We start from the raw sequence: 18,679 nt of genomic DNA, 5'->3' as shown, positions 1-18,679 counted from the left end.
CATTGTTAATGCTGCTGTGCATGCATCACACTGTAATAACACCTGGTGAAGTCAGGTTAATGCTGTTTGTGCAAACTTTTATCTTCCATCTTTTTCATTTGTATTGTCTACTGAGACAAACTCATGAAACATCAGCTCCAACACACAGTGTCTACTTTGAGCCCTCTGTGCTCTAAACAAGTGAATTTAACACCACCTTATATTTAGAGTGTGCACATCTCATCTAACATTATGACATGCAACTAAACATCATGGCACCTGACATTTAAACAGATGCAACTCCCCGTTAACCCCTTGTAGACAGCACTTACATTTTCAACCCATCGTTTGCGTGTAATCATTTTGTCTGTAACATGAGTACATTTCAGTAATTCCCATCTTCTAGAGAGAACTCCATTTCACGAGCCATAAATCTACACTTTCCTCAAAGCCTTTGAGCCCCGCCCCCCCCCCCCCCCAAAAGAAACAAAAAAAAACCAGCACTGACTCTCGACAAACTGAACGTCAGGTGAAAATTGGTGTATATTTAGAGCTGGGACACCGAGGCCACTCTATTCCCGGCGGAGGCAGGCTGTCAAGCAAGCTGGAGGCAAACAAAGCAGCGGCGCACAAACTAATAACCAGCAGAGACAAATAAACAGTGATAAACACTGAGGCCACTTCTGCCCATTTTCAGCCCTTTATGGGAGTGGAAAAAACAATGTGGTGAGCAATCTATGAACTCTATGGGACATAAATATCACAACAACAAATAGCAGGGCCCCTCTCCTAATACCCCAGAATTGGATGCATGCTGTCTCCCAGGAGTAGCCAAATAGGGCTTTGATAGGAGGCTCGTTAAGAAACATTGACTCTGCGAATCCTATTTGTGCCACGTCTGGTTAGCTGCAGAAAACAGGGTGCTGCTGTTTGGCTCAGTGAGTTCTCGCTTCAGGCCACAGCTCCCCATTTACCACGCACAACTAAAACTTTGTCCCCTTTTCCCCTCTTCCAGCTGACATATCAATTTCACCAGCAAGTCGGCCGCTGTGCAAAAAACTAAAGTAACGACTCAATAAATAAGCTTCTCTCCCCGTGGAAAATCGGATGAGGAAACTTGGGTCATAAAATGTCTCCTTCAAGATAACAAAGAAGAAGAATCAAGAGTGTTAATTGAGACTTTGATGTGGGTCAGAAACTCCTTTGTTTTGACAGTGGCCTTTGCATTTTTTCTGCGTTTACAAATTCTTCAAACGCTTGAAATGTGCAATAGGAAATAGACAGATGCCATGTTCAAGCTGGGATAGTTTGATCCAGTGGCCGTCCTAGGGTGTGTCTAAATCAGGGGCCATGAAGGGGCCACAATTTACACAGAGGGGCCACTTCTATGTCAAACATCCATGATCAATTCCTGATTCCGAAAGGTGCACCTTTAACTCATTCCGTGTTTTCTTTTAGCTGGGGTGACCCCCGGCCCCACCCCTTGGATCTCCCGCTGCTTTGATCAGAGATACTGGCCAATGAGCAGCATTCCCCTTCCCCTCCTGGCCTGCACTCGGTTTGGTGACATTTAGAGGATAACACCATCGGCTAACAATAGCAGTGAGGGATCGCTACCTTCAGTACCATGGACGTTCTCCTCAGGTTTGCATTTAGCCTCAATTTTGAACTGGTTCACTGCGTTCCACAAAGTAGGCTAAGCCCAAGTACACACAAAATGCGTATTTCCTCAAGAACTGGAAAGACAGCTTCCCGATAAGTTTGTTAGCTTGACGAGTAGTCTACTTACACCATTGACTACATGTAAAGAAGGAGACCAATGGACGTCCTCCCTGACATGAGCTATGTCTTCACACCCGCTGAAGCACATGCTGACTGTGTCTTCACACCACAAGCGGCTGAATATATTTGTGCTCTTAAATAAACACCCATCTCTGTCAGGCGCCAAGAAAATAAACAGATTTTTCATTTTGCACTGAATTAACATCATAATGCGGAGCTGCTTTCAGATCGTTTAAAAAACAAACAGGTTTTAATGGTTAATGATGTTATATTCCATCAAGCCGATGAATTCCAGACATTCCTACTAATGCTGTAATTTATACTTTGATGAAGCTCTGGTATCTGTCACTATTAGATGAAAGAAGTCGTGTCTTTGCTGTTTCTTTTTTTCTGTGTACGATGGAAAACCACAGCATAGCAGCAGCTTCTGAATTTTCCAAGTTAGACTGATGAATTGATCAATATCCTATCATCAATATTAAATTCTATATAAACAACTGTCTGATTGAAGTTGGTTTAGGTCATTTGGTTTGGTAACTTCACAAGTAATTGTGAACTTCACAACTTCACAATTACTAATTCATTTAAGTTTAGTGCAAATTTCTACCACGTAGAAAATACTCAATCAAAAGTACCGTTGCTCTTAAGATTTTCAATAATCACACAATAAAAAGCTGCAGACTTGGATCACTGTAAATAAAAAGAGGAGACCGTCCATGGCCAAGTAGTTCCTCTTTTTTTCATTTTTCAGGCTGAGCTTAGAAATAAAACTTGAGATGAATCCCACATCTTTATGCCACGTTACAGGATTGTATTCAGGACGCCTTTGTTCGCCAGGACAGTGATTAATGTTGAGCTACGGGAGGCAGGCACAAAGGTGTCACCACCTTGTGGAGAAGCTCTGTAGATCTCAATTAACCTAATCATGGTCGGCCAATTAGCAGCAATTAGCAGCTTGTCTGGCAATAAGTTCTGCGAGCATTTTGAACCAGCACAAGACAAGTGAGAGCAGTGCAAAGAGGTTGAGTAATTTATACCTGAACTGCTCCTGCAATGGTGGAGGATCAGGTATTTTTCTCAATCAGGCGCCATGACGGGGCCACATTTTACACAAAGGTCCAACACATAGTAAGATAATGGTAAGGTGCGCATGTAAGTCATTCCTTGTTTACTGTTAGCTCTATAGCTTTGTAGAAACCCACATGTCATTGACAATATTAAGAATATTGTTTCTTGTTCAAGCACATTGTGTTCTTCAAAAAAGCTAAGAAATAAAGTCTTAACCAATTGTCATATGTATTGTTAGCATTGTTAGTGAGTGATTCGTTCATTCAAAATAAAAAGATTAATGACAGGAAAGAGGGATTTTAGGGCGCATTCAGATTTCAGCTGCTCCACTGGATCCGCCCCGTGCCATTAAGAATAACCAGTGTCTGTGACGCTGGTTTCACGTCTTCAAAGGTCAAGGGGTTCTTTCTCGAACTTGCCAGAGAGGAAGTAATCACCTCATTGTGAGGCGTGCACTTTCTCTCCTGTAGGTTTTGTCATTGATGTTTGAAGCAAACAATGACAAATTGGTGACATTTGAAGAAAGCAACAAAAAAAAAAAACTAGACCAGGCATTGCATGCAGTGCACAATGACCGGGGGGAAATAAAGAAGGTAGACTAATAAATGGAGTGAAACTCAAAATGACCTGCATTCCCCTTCAAACAAATGTTGGTGTTGGATGACATTGTCCTTCTGTGGAGAACAGCGAGCGGGTGATGGCTCCTCAAACAGATCACACGCAGCGTATCCAGCGGTCAATATTGACTCAGCTGTTGTGTTGCTGATGTGCGACATGGCTGAATAACTGAGCAGCATTCACGACCGCCAGGCCGTTGTTTTTCTCCTTTGCCCTCGGTATTGATGATAAAGCGGGGGTCAGTTAGTGAATCCAATGGTTGAGTGTATTGGGTTAGTTCATGGTGTGGGTCTGTATTTGTAAAGGCAGTCCTGCGCATGTGCAGCACACACGTCCAGGTGAAGCTCAGGAGCCACACAGAGAGATAGAGGATGAGAAGGGAGAGCAGAGAGAGACAGAGCTGAGGGGGGGGGGGGGGGGGAGCACAGGCGGGAGCTGCGTGGGGAGGTTGATTTTTTGCGGTTCTACTTACATTTGCAGCCATCGTCCCACAAATAGCCGGGTAGGCACTCCTGACACTTGGGCCCTGTAGCGCCCTCCTTACATATACAAAATCCTGTGCCATTACAGCGATCACTGACTGAGCCAAATGGATTACAATTACACTCTGGAAAAACAAGACACAAACACACACACAGGCTGGATACAGGGCGGTGCTTTTGACTTTCCTCCACACAGTGCGGACCGCAGTCCTCGAGCTGGACTAGAAGCTTTTAACTGGTCAAAAATGTGAATAGATTTTTAAAAAATGCTACCATTTCAACCTTAATGGAGACAGAATGAGACAAGAATGAAGTTGATTCTAGATGCATGAACACATTGTAATCATTTCAGTCTGTACAGAATTTATATTACTCTTATGTTGATCTATACATCGTGCAATGAGCATATATGCCAAGCCTCTATCAGTAGCTTTGAATTATGGTGGATATAATGAGCTAATCTGCACATGCGTTTCCTGAAATCTGATTCATTCATACAGACAGAGAGAGGAAGATGGAAAGAGGAGAGGGAATGTGATGAGCTCGTGTCAGATCGATTGGTGGCAAATGACACAGAGACAAGGGTGAAGGTTTTGTAGGAATGAGAATGCAGAACATTGAAATGGGCATTGTTGTTATCCATCTTACTTCCCATCTAAGAATTTGAAATAACCTTCTAATGCCTCTTTGGAATTAATCCTTCCTCACTGAGATCAGTCTGGCTATCATTTATAAAAGGCTACTCCAAAAAAATATCAAGTCTTTAGTTACCTACGCTCGACTGAAGCACTCTGCAGTCAAGTGACACCTATTTTGACAGCCCCTGACCATCACATCACACCTTCTGCGGCAGCGCCGGCTGCACGTGGCTGCGCCCCAGTGGCATCCAGGGGTCAGGCGAGAGGAGGGAGGCGGCGGTGGGTGACAAACGGATGGGGGAGGGGGGGCTGGGGGTACGGGTCAGTGACAGAGAGGCAGGGTGACGGCGAGTTTGGCACGAGGTAACGCCTCGGTGACTTCCGACGCCTTCCGACGGGTTTCAGCTGCTACTCCCGAGGCCACTTCATGTACATGACATGTGCACTTGTGTGGCACCTCGGACTGTGGCCGTGTGACTTCGCCGAGACAACTCTTGTCGCCTGTCAGACCCCCCCCCCCCCCCACACCCCCAGCGCCTCATCCACCTCCACCCCCCCAAGGACTCACATATGCACATGGCAGCGAGCGCACCGAGCTCTCACTCCACATGCCAGCAAAGGAATCCAACGGAGAACCAAACTATTGCCTCAGGAGCTACGTTGGAATGTAATTTTTTCCACAAAAGAAAAACAGACAATGAATGCCTGCATAAAGGTCATAGACAAGATAACGGAAACAATATTTTGCTCACAAATGATGCAGATACTTAAGGGATGACATTTCTGAGAGATATCAGTATAAAGACAAGAAGAAGAAGAAACAGCAGGTTTGTGCTTGAGACACTTTTCGGTTCTGGTACGAAAACAAAAGTGATTGGAACCTGTTAAATAGTTAGTTACAGTTAGAGTTACTGTTTCCCCCAGGTTCCACTCTTTATGCTAATGTTTTCCATAGTTTTGGTGTTTTCATTAGTCTGTGCACATACTTTATCATTCTATCTACTTATCAGAATCATTCTGTCTTTAAATCAATGCTTGTCTTATTGTATTAGATCCAGGCTAGACGCTAGAAACCAACTGCAGAGTACAGTAAGTACAAGCTACCTACAAAATACTGCATCAAGCCCAAATTTCATTCTGCAGATAATTATATTCATACTTGAAAGAAAGACTGACAACCAGTTTCAAGTTCCTGTGTGTCTGACTAAGGCTGAGAGACTAGAGTCCTCCATAAAACACTCATTCTGACAGGGAGGTTAATGGGTGACACCGTCGAGCTGAAGAGACAGAAGAGGACGATGTGGAGACCACTGAAAGACATGGAGGTGGGAGGGCGCACAGGTGATGGAGCGGTGGGGGATGAGATGCAACACTTTCTCTGGTGACAAATCATAGACAGGAGGTGAGGTGGCGAAGGTGTTCATGTGTAAGCAGGGTGGCGGTGAAAAGGGGCCCGAGTGGGGGACTGACCTATGCACACATTTTCAGCGTCCAGTTCTGCCGAGGCATTGCGGTAGTAGCCCGGCTTGCATAGCTGGCAGTGCTGGCCCCTAGTGTTGTGCTTACAGCTCACGCAAATGACGGTGTTTAGCACTTCGATGTAGCTGCATCGGTTGGAGTGGCCGAAGCATTCGCAGTCTTGCAAAGAGAGAGGGAGGTGTGAAGGAGGGGGGGGGGGAGAACAGAGACAGAGAGACGTGGTAGGGAGTGTAGAAACTACTGCTTTTGTTGCTGGGAGTGCTACGGCGGTAGGGTTAGCAGGAACTTGAGCGAGGCGCGATGGCATGCAAGGTTTAAAATGGAGGCTGCGTCGTGAGGGAGGAGATGTCGGGTAAGGGATGAGAGAGGGAGGGGAAGTTCATGTTTAATCCGGCATGGACACAGCCGGAGTCTTAGAAGGCATCACATAAAGAAGCAGAGCGTTAGTAGGACTAACGGGTCACATCACTTCAAACACACCACAACACGAGGCGAGGGAGACTCCGGTATGATGGCACAGAGACACGGTCACACCGGGAGCACCACACAGCGCAAGGCAGGTCAAACCATGAATGAAATGGATTCTTTCAGCTCGGGGAATAGACTGTGGGAAAACCCAGTTTTTATCTGTGTTACTGAGCTGATCATCTGGTTTGAAGTGATGAGAGAGGATGAGATGAAACTTTTAATCCCGATTCATGTCGCAAAACCCGTGGAATGAAATGCCTGATGAGTTCAAGTCCAAGAAACCCTTAACTTGTCAAACTGAAGCGTTTAAAGTAGAAAGGAGTTGTTTTTAAAGGCTCGTCGCAACTTCAGCGGTCAGTAAGGCGAGTGAGCGTGTGCTGAGTTGCAGTCGGGGGAGTGTGTCATTGCCCGCTATGCAGTGTTATGTCGTGCTAAATTAGAAATATGGAGTTGTAGCTGGACTGCAAAACCTCATGCCGCACTCCATGATAGTCACTGACAGGCCTGCCCTAAGGGAAGCGGGATGGGAGGGGGCGGCCCCAGCTCCGCTCTCTTCAAGTGAGGATCAGTCTGCCACGCTGAGTGACCACTGACACCATGTGTCACGGCGCAGACAGATGTGACCCTTAAGCCTCGCTGGCAGCCGCTCGGACACAAAGCCCACTCACGGATCCAGAATAGATGGGGCTTTGGTCCAAGGGATTGTGGTTATTAAGGATCTGTATTGAGGTCAGGTCTGGCCACTAACAGTCCGACAAAGGCTTGGGAATGAAGGAGCAGCACGTCTAGTCCACTCTACCTTTCACCTGAAGCAGAGAGTCCTTTCCGACTGTAAGCTATCTGCATTAGATACCTCAGTCTCACAAGACAAATAATCTCTCCTTTCCCGAAATAGGCTAAGGTCATAAATCATTCACGCACGGGGAATAAAAAGTCTTGAGTCTTAGAAACACATTCCCCAAAAATAGTTGCGGGCTCAAACACCCACTTCATTTGCCTTGAAAAAGATATGATTCCAGGGGACTTTTATAGTGTTTAGAGAAGATTCCATAGACGGAGGGATCCTCTGCGTGCCCTCGACAGAGAGAACCATCAGTCCAGCACTGAGCTGAGGATACGGATGCAGAGTGCTCTTGCATTGGGTTGGTGCTGCAGGGGTTAGGGGGCTTACAGTTTAACAGAAACATCAGTTCACACAGTGAGAAGGCTTTGGGGTCATCTTTTGGGTGGGGTTGGGGTGGGGTGGGGGGGCAACGTGTTCAATGAATTCCGGAGCTCCTACCTCGCTTGCTGTTTGCAACGTGGACAGAAGGGGCAGTGGACAATGCAACTTGAGGAGATACTGGACAAATTAAAGAAGAAACAAACAACAAAAAAAGCATGATATTGCAAAATTCAACACAAAACATGTGATGTCAGAGAATTAAGAATAGTGAGCATCGTGTTTGATAATAAATGTAACTGTAAAAAAAGAAAAAGAAAGAAAAAAGATAGAAACATACGCAATAATGATGAATGATGGCATTGGGAAATAAAGAGTGACATTGCCAAGTGAAGTTGGCTGCGCGGAGCAGCATCTGCTACAAGCGCCTCAGATGACGAACAATTCAAATATTTTGGTTCCTCTTTAACGCTTCATTTCATTTACAAGTGCTTTGTATAATTCAAAAGCCTCTGTGTGTTTCCCCAGACAGAAACTGTCCCCTGACAAGCTACACTCCACCTCGGGGGAGGCCGGCCAAGAATTTTCACCCTATAAATTTGTGCACAGGAGCGTGGGTAAGGAAGCTGGCTCACAGTGAACACATCTATCCCTCCATTCCTTTCCGGACATGTAACAAACAGTGGGAAAAAAGAAATAACAGGCTTAGCCTCTGCCATTGTACCGGGTGACATAAGCTCCTGATACATCCACCCAGTGCGCTTGGCTGCGGCCATGGGAACACAGAGCCCAGTGGTTGTGTGCTAGTTGTTTGCGAGGTGGCTGCACATCACATCCGCAAGATGGAAGAAGATAACCTGACATCACTCTGCATAAAGACAACGTGAAATGTCTCCTGCTTCTCCTCCTGATGCGCTCAGACAGGTTCGAATGTCTCTACACCTAATTCAAATCAAGTGTGTATGCGTAAATGTACAGAAGATAACGCACGCCATTACAGGAAGTGACAACTTGAGCGCACCCGTTAATAAACAAGCATCCACTAAAGGAGCCCAAATAATCCTTTATCACGAGCCAGACAGGACAATGCTACAGCCTAGATTAGAAAGGGGGAAGATGCTACCCACAAATACTCTTTACCACCAGTTATTTTTTTTTCTTTCTATAGGAACACAATCTGTGGAAAAACATAGTTGTTGCATAATCTTTGATGCCTACCTTCTTTTCGGTTAGCGACACCTAGGGATGACACATTCGGCCGAACTGCGTGCAATTGAGAGAAACCAGGAGTTATTCATGTGCGCTTGTGTGATGCACTCTACCTGTAGGTCTAAGAGGGGGTGGAGGGGGGGGGGGGAACTACATGATAGTGGACACACACAACTGGAGACATGAACATGTCCAGCATGGCTAGAGTCATAAACTGAGGGAACATCAAGTACATAATGGGGCAGGGCTGACATGGACGAGCAAAGAGAATGCATCCAAAGAGCCAGTAAACGGACACTGGAGAGACGTTGTATGTAATTTGTGTGACGCACATAGGCTTGCTGTGTGTGTGCGTGTTCATGGCAATGACGATGATGAGTGAAAAACTGAAGGAAACAAATAAAAGAGATAAAACCCCTTTTAAACTCTGTAGTGAAGTCATGATTAATGCAAGCGGGTCTAAACTATGTCTGGCGAATTAAGCCTTTAGGGGGCATTTTGTTTAATTCATCACATCGACTATGTAATCAATATCTAATTACAGTGTATTACTGGTGGACGAATAACAATGAATAAATAATGGCAGGTGTTGGGACTTGGAATGACGGACTGCTGTGGGCAGCATAACCTCATAATTACATACAAGTCGGTATTTCCGTGTCAGGGAAATACTCTGTGGTTTGGAAATGGAGAGGACTCAAGCAGAGGGAGGAATATGGATAAGTTTTCTCATCCTGCCCCTTCATCTCTTCACTTGATCTTTCTGTCCTTTCGCCACTGACTTCATTAATCATGCAATCGGGGGTAATTAACATCCAGCGGCGTCCTGGCAAGACGCCTATCAGCCGGAGTATGACGGCTCGTAACGAGGCTGGTTTTAGAGATAATTCATTTTACACATGGAGAAGTGCTTCTGACCTTTTTATTTACAGCACTGGAATCGAGTATTACTTTAGCTTTGACTCTATCAGGACTACACATTGATTCCTAATATAAACAGTCTCTGGTTTGAAACTGAACATAAGACTATCCCACAATCTCCTGTTTTTTATATTATGTCATCCCCCAGCTGAACTAACGCATCGGTGACAACCGTGGCGTCTCCAGCGGGTTAAAGTCAGCGAAGGCTTTTTGAAAGTGACACATTAACAAATAGAGAGCTCAAGAAGGAGGGCACACCACATCAGCGCTCACACTCAGGGCTCACAGCTGCAAACCTGTGAAGTGGTGTGTGTTTTTTTAAACAACACGTTTGCATTTCTTTGGTTGTCATCAAAAACAGTATGACATTCAACGAGTGAATTAAGCATGACCGGCACTGCCTGGATCTATACAGGCTCCTCGGTAAAGTAACTTCATATTAATTATCCCATGTTGGCCATTGATTGGATGAAACACACGTCTGGCTTCCGTTAATTGTTTTGATTTGGAGAATGTTCAGGTAAGGCGAACTAAATGAGTGGAGATGGGTTTTAATCAATGTCATACCCATAATGAAAGCAATCTTACAGAGCCAGGGCTGCTTTGTGTTTTTTTTATTTTTATATTAATTTCCCTTTAATGGTCCACATTAGACAATTCTTCTTGGTTTAATAAACTTGGAATAGAATTGAGAAAAGTCAAGGATTTCTATTACCTTCCAACAACATGAAAAGTGCAGCGTTTATATTATTTTTTTAGCTTTACATCTCGTCCATTTAACAACATCAAGGACGTCCTCACCTTCTTTTTATGCACTTTATTCTCAGGTCTTTTAAGAACGAGAACGTGAACTGGGCTTGTGTTTGCACGACAAACATCCTCGCCCTCTTCAGCGAGTCGCTGTTTGGGTTTTAGTGAGAGAGACTGCTGTGACAGTACGGCCACTTGTGGGAACTCTAAATCCCTGTGGGACAATCCGGATGATAAGTGGAGACGTTGGTTTGTCGGAGTGTCCTTTCTACATCGACAACTCCCCTCACCCAACACACACACACACACACACACACACACACACACTCACAGATTTATCAGCATGCGCACTCTCCCCAAAAAAGGATTTGAGGGTCAGCCTTTGGACATGATCTGGCCTGGCATTTGGATGAATCATGTGGATATGTATGCATGTACAAACAGCATGTATGAAGAGCATGCACACACAGTCATACACACACACATGCACACACACACATACATAATAAACTCAGGCCATGCTTGTGGTGGAGGCATAATTCCTTCAGTGAAAGGCAGTGGTGGTGGAGGCAAGCAGTTGGAGAACACCAGGGGGAGGAGGAGGAGGAGGAGGGAGTTTCTTTCTTCTCGGCCACGTGTCCATTTCTGATTCAAGGCAAAAGACTCTGCAGCCAGTGTTCACTTCCTGTGTCGGCGGCCCCTCTAAAGCCTGATTAAAATCCACCTGGGAACAATCTGTTTCCACCCCGCGTCTGTCACAGCACGTTGTGGGAAACTTGCCCAGCGATCTTCTTAGCTCTTAAATGGTGAAAACAAGAGCAGTGTGTGTGTGTGTGTGTGTGAGATTCTAACATTTCCCTTGGTAAAACACTTGAGCATTAACTTATTGTTGAGTGAAAGTAAGGCACTACTGTTGTTCTTTGAAATATGAACATTAGCCACATAATAGAGCTTAAAAACAGTTTGATGTGTTGTGAGATACAGTTGTTCCTTTTTTTGCTGAGAGCTAGAGAGGAGGATCAAAGCCACTGTCACCTGGAACAGGGAGACTGAAACGACTTGTCTCTTTTTCACACTTCTTTAGATTAGATAAACAAGACGTGATGAGTTTAGCAGTGAGCTTTAGATGTCCATGCCTCCTTTGTCTATACCGCTTGTCCTTTAAGGGTTGCAGAGGGAGCTGGATCCAATCCCAGCCAACATTGGGCGTGAGACTGGGGTACACTCTGAACGTATATGGTCAATTTAACCTAATCCCCAGTCTGCATGTCTTTTGCAGACATATGGAAACTCTACACCGAAAGGCCTGGCCGAACCAGGATTCAAACTGGGTACCTGGGCTCCACCAGCATGCCAATCTTTATTTAGAGCCGAGCTAGAGGTGTACCTCCTGCTTTGAGCCTTTATGATAAGCTGACCCAACTGTCTCCTGGTCTCAGCTCTATATTGAACAAACAGAGAGTGATCAGTCCTCTCAACTAACTCCCAGCAAGACACCGGATTTCAAGTTGAGATAAATACAAATTAACCTGAAAGTCTGTGGGTTTTGTGACTCTGACCAAAAGGGAAACTGATTTGATAATGTTTTCAAATAATACTGCGTGTCTAAATCCATAGCTATTGCATTAAAGCAACAACTGTTACAACTAATGTTTGGATGAAACCAGTGGACGTCCATGACTCACTAAAGGCTTAGAATAGATCTAGAGCCGACAGTTACGACTACAGGCAGCTTTGGTGTTTATCACCATTTAACAGGAAAGTTTATCACTGGGCAAGTTTATCAGAAACTTCTCTTTAACCAGCCGCTCTATGTGGGTCCAGGATTGGACAGGGAGGGGGTGACATGCCTGATCAATGTGCTGCCCCCGGGAAGCGAACAGACTCAGTGGGAGCAGCTGAGGAGAGTGGAGCCAGGCTGTGAATGCACTTTGACTTGTTCAATACAGTCGTGCGGTTCCTGCACCACACAGCCTTCCAGGCAGCGGTAACCTGAGTCATGGCACCTCTCTTCTTCTTCCTCCTCCTCGGGGGCTACTGGTTGACGAAGATAATACCAGCCGAGGCGCTCGCGGCTTATATTAAAATGACCTCCTGTGACATTATACTGCCAGAGAGGTCCTGGCACTTTAATAAAGTCTAGAAGCCATTTATTTATAATGCATTGGGAGAGAGGTAAAAATAACAAATGGCATTCGGCATTCAGAGCCAGGCAAGTGTCATCTGGTTGAGTCGAGTGTGGATAAACTAAATGAACCATAACAAATTTGTTTAAATACGTCCATATCATGAAATATTTCTTACACCCACAGCCCACCACAAAAGAAATAAAGAAAAGGTCATTCAGGCGTTGAGTGTTTCTTCACAGGATTAGGGAATCAGAAATGAACACTTGGCACAGAGTTGAGGAGGATGTATGCTGCAGGGGGGTACAATAGGCAAAGCAAGGCACCAAGCAGTCATATAGATCCTTTGTAACTGTTTACTTACTAACTGGACCAATGTTATTAGGAATACCTGCAAGAGAGAAAGAGAAGAAGAATTACATTACAGGCATACAACTGTGTTACTGCAACATTTCTCCCCTAGAAGTAAACTGTTGATCCCGATCCATCAGGATGAGCTGGAGACACCTGGAATAATGTATAAACTGAGGGCTAGTGGTCCGGTTGTTTTTAACCTTTATTCAAGATTCACACCTTTTGTTTTATAATGCTTTTCTTCGTTTTCCTTGATGTCTGTTCTAGAAGAGCCAGGAAAAGGTCACACAGCAAATAGTAAATATGTCGCAACTCATTTTGGGCTCACGACAAGTCAGTAATAAATCCAAAATTTGGTCCTAAAAAATTACGTTGCAAGATCATGGATGTACCATGGCCGATTGCTGAAAAACCTGATGACCACATAGTTGTCTTGCTTTCCTCTGCACCACGGACTGTTTAAATAAAGCTCTACACACAACTTGGAGCATGCAAACAATAAAAAAACGTGACAGTGCATTGTAGAACTGTTTGAGGACTCTGTAATGACAAAGAATAATTCTGTGGTTTCTCCGGATCATTAACACAGGCCAAGGAAACAGCCCATTCCAAACAGGCAGAGCACTAGTGTTTTAGTAAAGTCGCCACAGTGCTTTCAGACGGCTCCCGGCACATCAGTCTCTCAAAAACGCACTGCCAAAGACACATGATGCCGAATGCACACACACACACACACACATATCAAATAGCATCATAGATGGCAAACACTGGCCCCCGACGCCAAAGGAAGACATGTCTTATCCTGCTGCCTGCCTGTCCCTCCATCAAGCAATCCCTCGTGCCAGACAGCCACTGAGCAGATAATACAGTCTGTCTCATCCCCATGGTGACCAGATCTCCCCCACACCGGGCAGCTGGCGGGCTGTTTGAGGAGACTGAAACGTGCACGCGCCATCTGATCCAACTACCAACATCTTGGTTTGGGTCATATTTGGGTCTGTAAATGGGAATGGCACACTCGTTCCCATTTCTGGTGACTTCAGACACACTGTGTATTTTGGGATAAGCCTTCGTTTTTCAGAATATGCTTCCGGGACGTCAACGCCAGCTCCACTTTTTCCAATCATCCTTTTCAGCAGAAGCCCACCCTCCCATTCACTCTACCTCCCTACCCTCAATACAGCAGTCTACCCACCAAAACAAACAACCCCCTCGCTATAGGAGGGGAAGCCTCCTGGGCAGCAGGAGAAATGCACTGATGCGAACTGCAGAAGAAGAAACAAAATAAAAAAAAGAGCCCTCTCTTCCCTTTGCTTACATCTGTCTCGTCACCGGCTCACTGCCAACCTACGGCGGAGGAAGCTGGGGAGGCGAGCAGGCATCTGTGTGGCCTTTCATCTAATGGAGCTATCCCGCAATATCCTGGGAACCTGAGGATTTCCTGAGAGTGTGTGTGTGTGTGTATGATAGTGCGCGTGGACTTTGATCAAACCCCTGTCATTCAATCACTCTCCCTCTGATCTCTGCCTGCCAGCCGTATTTAGGAGCCAAACCTGTGACCTGTCTGAGAGCAGTGAAGTACAGGAGGCTGCGCTGACACGCGGAGGCAGAGCATAATGGATGTCAAACCTCAAGGGGCTGAGCAGATGCTAACCAGGAGACGGGAAGGACAAGGACAAGGACAATCGGGATCGCAATCACCTTAATCACCGAGTGCAGTTTGATCTGGCAGCGTCGCTGTCACAACACGGACACACGTCGGAAACTAAAAACAGGTCACACAAATATTACCTGTGGCTTCACTATTGTGTTTTTAATAGTACCAGCAATAGCTGCGATTGAATTTTAATCTGATCTCATTGGGTTATTAATTTGCAGAGTGATTGGAAGAGCATCTGAAAAGAATCATGATTCATGTTTTCATAGTCTGATCACTAATTATAAGCGTTGCGTGTCTTTGTGAAAGCTGATTAAACGTGTAATTGCTATGAATTCAGGTGACGAGCTCACATCTATAAATAATAAGTCACTACAGTGGGAAGTATATGTAGGTAATATGTGAATAACCAACACACCTCCAATAAGATCATGCTCATATCAACATTGGGAAAAAATCTACTTTCTTAAATTAGTGAAAAATAGTTGCTGCAGGTACTTATCTACAGTCCTCCATGTGGTGATTTGATCTACTGCAGTATATTGACCATCATTTTCCTGATGTGAATATAATGTATTTGTTATATAAATCATGTTGTGGGCAAGTGTTTTTTAAGAAAGCGCTCCTTTGTCACTTGAATTCAACCATTTCTCCTGAGTCCTGATCCGGGACACCAGTTCCGTCCGTTGCAATTATCCGCTGCTTTATGAACTACCTGTGGGGTTCGAGCTGATGTCCGGGATCCCATGTTGGGTCATTCGATTAATTTTCAATCACCATCATTTCCAATCCCGTTCACCTGCCTTGCCCCCGCCATTACGGGCACGGCTGCAATCTAATTGTGTCCTATCGTACAGGAAGAGCATTAGGAGCCGTTTATGTGACGGTGGGCTCCATTGATTTTTACGGGCAGTGCGGGGATCCCGGTTTGCGATCCGCTGGGTGGTGAACATGATCTACGAGGGGCGTGCCATTCACTGAACATGATACGTGTGCATGTGGGGTCAGCACATGCCACACGCGCACATCTGACCATTAAAACACAGTAGAGGGCCTGAGTCATGGAAGCAGCGACTGATGTACAATAAATGTCACTTCACAGAGCAGCTCGGCCGCAATTCCCACTGCTGCATGTCCATCCTTCACTGGTTCGGTTCCAGTTACGCTGTCAACCATCCGAGACCAATCCTGTAACCTTGCTAATGGGTTATCAGAGAGCCCTAATGAAATGTTCAACCCATGGATCTATTGGCATACATCCCATTTCCTCTGTGAACACGCTACTCTGTCATTTATTCAGCCTCAGTGTGTCCTCACATGTGCAGAAAGAAAGTTGAGAGCACATTCAGCTGCTGGTCTGGAAGTCAGTGTGTGTGTGTGTGTGTGTGTGTCTGTGTGTGATATGGGCATTATTACATTGTGTCGGTCACTATCCATTCTGTGCTGACCTTCGATGTGTCTCACCTGTTTGCCTTGGTGCTTTACCTGGACTGCTCTGAAAAAGGGCTTATCTACTGAATTTCCACCGCAGGCAAAGTTGGTAATTACTTTCCCTGGCGACCGTCATTTTTACAGCAATCCATCACCATCTGCAGCTCTTTGGCCGCGTGCAGCCCAGTGACGGTGACAGGCATCGCTAACTGGTTAGCTTCAGAAAAGGCGGCCGAAAACACAAGCGCGCGGTTTGCAACCTGATTGAATTCCTCCAGAGTAAAATTACGGGCTTGCCTTGCCGGAGTGCCCCGGCTGGCTCGCTTGCGCTCAATGTGTAGATCTGAATTGAAGGTGGCAAGTCTTTAAGTGCCCCGGAGCCGAGTTGGAAGGAGCACAGTTTGAGGTTTCAGGGACGGAATGAGGCGTGTACGTCGGGGGTGGCAGAAATGTTGGGGAGAGGGAGGGAGTGGGGGGAAGGAGAAATCTGGAGACGGAAGAAACAAATATTTGAAAGAAAGATTACCGTCACAGCTGCACAGAGCCGAGATGTGGGAAAGACAGAGTAAACAAGCCCGGTCTCTGGGGTGGATGGGGGTGTTATGAGGGAGAGAGAGAATGTGAGCATGAAACGAAACCAAGAGATGGAGCGAGAACAGGCGGAGGCAGCGGAGGCAGGGAAGAAGAGGCAGAAGAAGGGAAAGGGAGAAAAAAATGGTGGTATGGAAGGAGGGCAGAAGGAGCACCGGAGTAAGAGCATGCAAAACAACAGGCAGTGGATTTTACCGAGAACAAAAGGAGGAGAAATGGGATAAAATGTAAATTTAAGCAGCCGTGGAAAAAGGAATAACTCAGATATGAGTGGGCGAAGGTGGATGTGGAGATATGTGCACATATAAAGAATGTTTAAATGTTTATATGTGAAGACGCATCAACTAAATGCAATTATATTTAGAGGGCAATGTCTCTCAAAACAAATATTTTCTTTTTATCAAGTGATGGTTAGAATAAATGGATCAATTCACCAGTTTAACTACAGTAATATAGATGCTTGTGTGATGCATTAGCTGAACCCAAGGCTCATTTAACAATCGCCTCCATCGAAATATTTAGTTATATGTTGCAAACAAATTCCCATGAAGTCTGAATCTTGGTCCCCGACACCATGAAGGGAACATATATGACAATATACATAAAACCATATGTGCATATGCAGTAGTGGTTGTTTGTGTTCACTCACAAAATAACGAGTCCAGTTCCTTTGGGATTTGGTCCTCCCATTGAAATATACTTCCTCTGGAAGATGGATGGTTAATCACAAAAGGTCTATACGTGTGTATGTGCAGATGAGTGTGAGGCTATATGCATGTGTATGTGTGTTTGGTCACATGTCCGTGCTGTGCTGTTCTGCTTGACGTTGAGCTGCTTAACACTTTCTGAATATACACAGTTTTTTTAAACTTGGGTAAATCTGTTTAAAAATGGAAATTGACTCATTCTCCTCTTTCTCTTTGACATCACGAAACGCACTGAAAACAGAGGCACTCTTGCCAAATGAGTGCGTTTACCCAGGTGTCACTGCCAAAACAAAGTGATTGTATCTATTCCCATGACAGACAAAAGCCAGATGTGACTTTTGTCATTGGATTTTTTGACCAGTGGAAAAGGGGCTTAAGGGAAGTTGTTAACTCGCTAGTTTAAAGTTCAGAAGCCAGATAAACCCCCAAGCCTGTCATATTTGTGTAAAGTCTCTACCTCCACAGTTGACATGGTTCTTTGTCCTCTGATGTCTCCAGTTTCTTCTCCATCAGCTTGTTAACCAAATGCACATCTGTGTACATCTGGGAATTACGCGTCCCACCCATAGGGGGAGCAAATCTAGCATGGTGTCAATTTGACATACACTGCGCAAAAATGCTATTTGTGTTTGTGACTGTCAACTGCAGATGTGACAGTTATTTGTGTCATCTGCAGGGGCTACCGGGCATTTTCAGTGGGATGGAAGAGGAGGATGAGTGCTGATGTGGATCTCCTTTCCAGGCAGGGCCATGAATCATTACAGTGAAATCCACTGCATGTCCACGCCTCTCACCGCTTTGATCACAGGAGATCCATAAACTCTACGGCTGGCTCCGGCTAAATCTGAGCAAGTGTTTCCTAATCCTGCCCTGACAAGGAAATCTATTCTTCTTATCAAGATACAAACAGAACTAATGAGGACAATTTCTCCCTCGGAACGGATCGAGATGCAGGACGAGTGCTCCGAACTTCCCCCCTGAACCTGGCACGGGCCTGGAGCCACAGCCACCGAGGTTATTGCTGCCAAAGGAGGTTCGACCAGTTATTAATTCCGAGGGGTTTGCTTACTTTCTCAAACAGCGCAGTGAATGTTTAATGGCTCATGTTCGATAAAGACAGGAAAGATCATATTCTGTGTGCGTTGTCGGCCCGAGCACGTTGTGTTTGCCTGTTCCTAGACAAAGATCGGATCACACTTTAACACAAATTAATGCCAGAGAAACCAGCGTATTGATTCACATGCTTTTTTTCTTGCC

At 45.2% G+C, this 18,679-nt stretch overlaps 1 protein-coding gene and 1 long non-coding RNA gene across 3 annotated transcripts in view; one reads left to right on the top strand and one right to left on the bottom strand.

Moving 5' to 3' along the window:
- ntng1a (netrin g1a) overlaps positions 1–18,679 on the bottom strand; it is a 97,136-nt gene that overhangs the window by 4,231 nt on the left and 74,226 nt on the right. Inside the window, exons 5-7 of one of the 2 annotated variants that reach the window (XM_062380047.1) lie at positions 13,047–13,073; positions 8,895–8,939; positions 7,797–7,856 (exon numbers count right to left, since the gene is read on the bottom strand). In XM_062380047.1, the coding sequence (XP_062236031.1) occupies positions 7,797–7,856; positions 8,895–8,939; positions 13,047–13,073 (132 nt within the window). The remainder of the gene's footprint in view (positions 1–7,796; positions 7,857–8,894; positions 8,940–13,046; positions 13,074–18,679) is intronic. The other variant, XM_062380049.1, reaches the window with a different exon arrangement.
- Positions 5,159–9,343, top strand: LOC133933090 (uncharacterized). The gene is made up of 3 exons (XR_009912016.1): positions 5,159–5,394; positions 5,620–5,656; positions 8,205–9,343. It is a non-coding gene; the product is annotated as an uncharacterized LOC133933090 (long non-coding RNA).

Source organism: Platichthys flesus, chromosome 21, assembly GCF_949316205.1.
Source record: "Platichthys flesus chromosome 21, fPlaFle2.1, whole genome shotgun sequence".
NCBI lineage: Eukaryota > Metazoa > Chordata > Actinopteri > Pleuronectiformes > Pleuronectidae > Platichthys > Platichthys flesus.
Note: the sequence above shows the minus strand (reverse complement) of the source record. Positions and strands in the feature narration are given on the sequence as shown.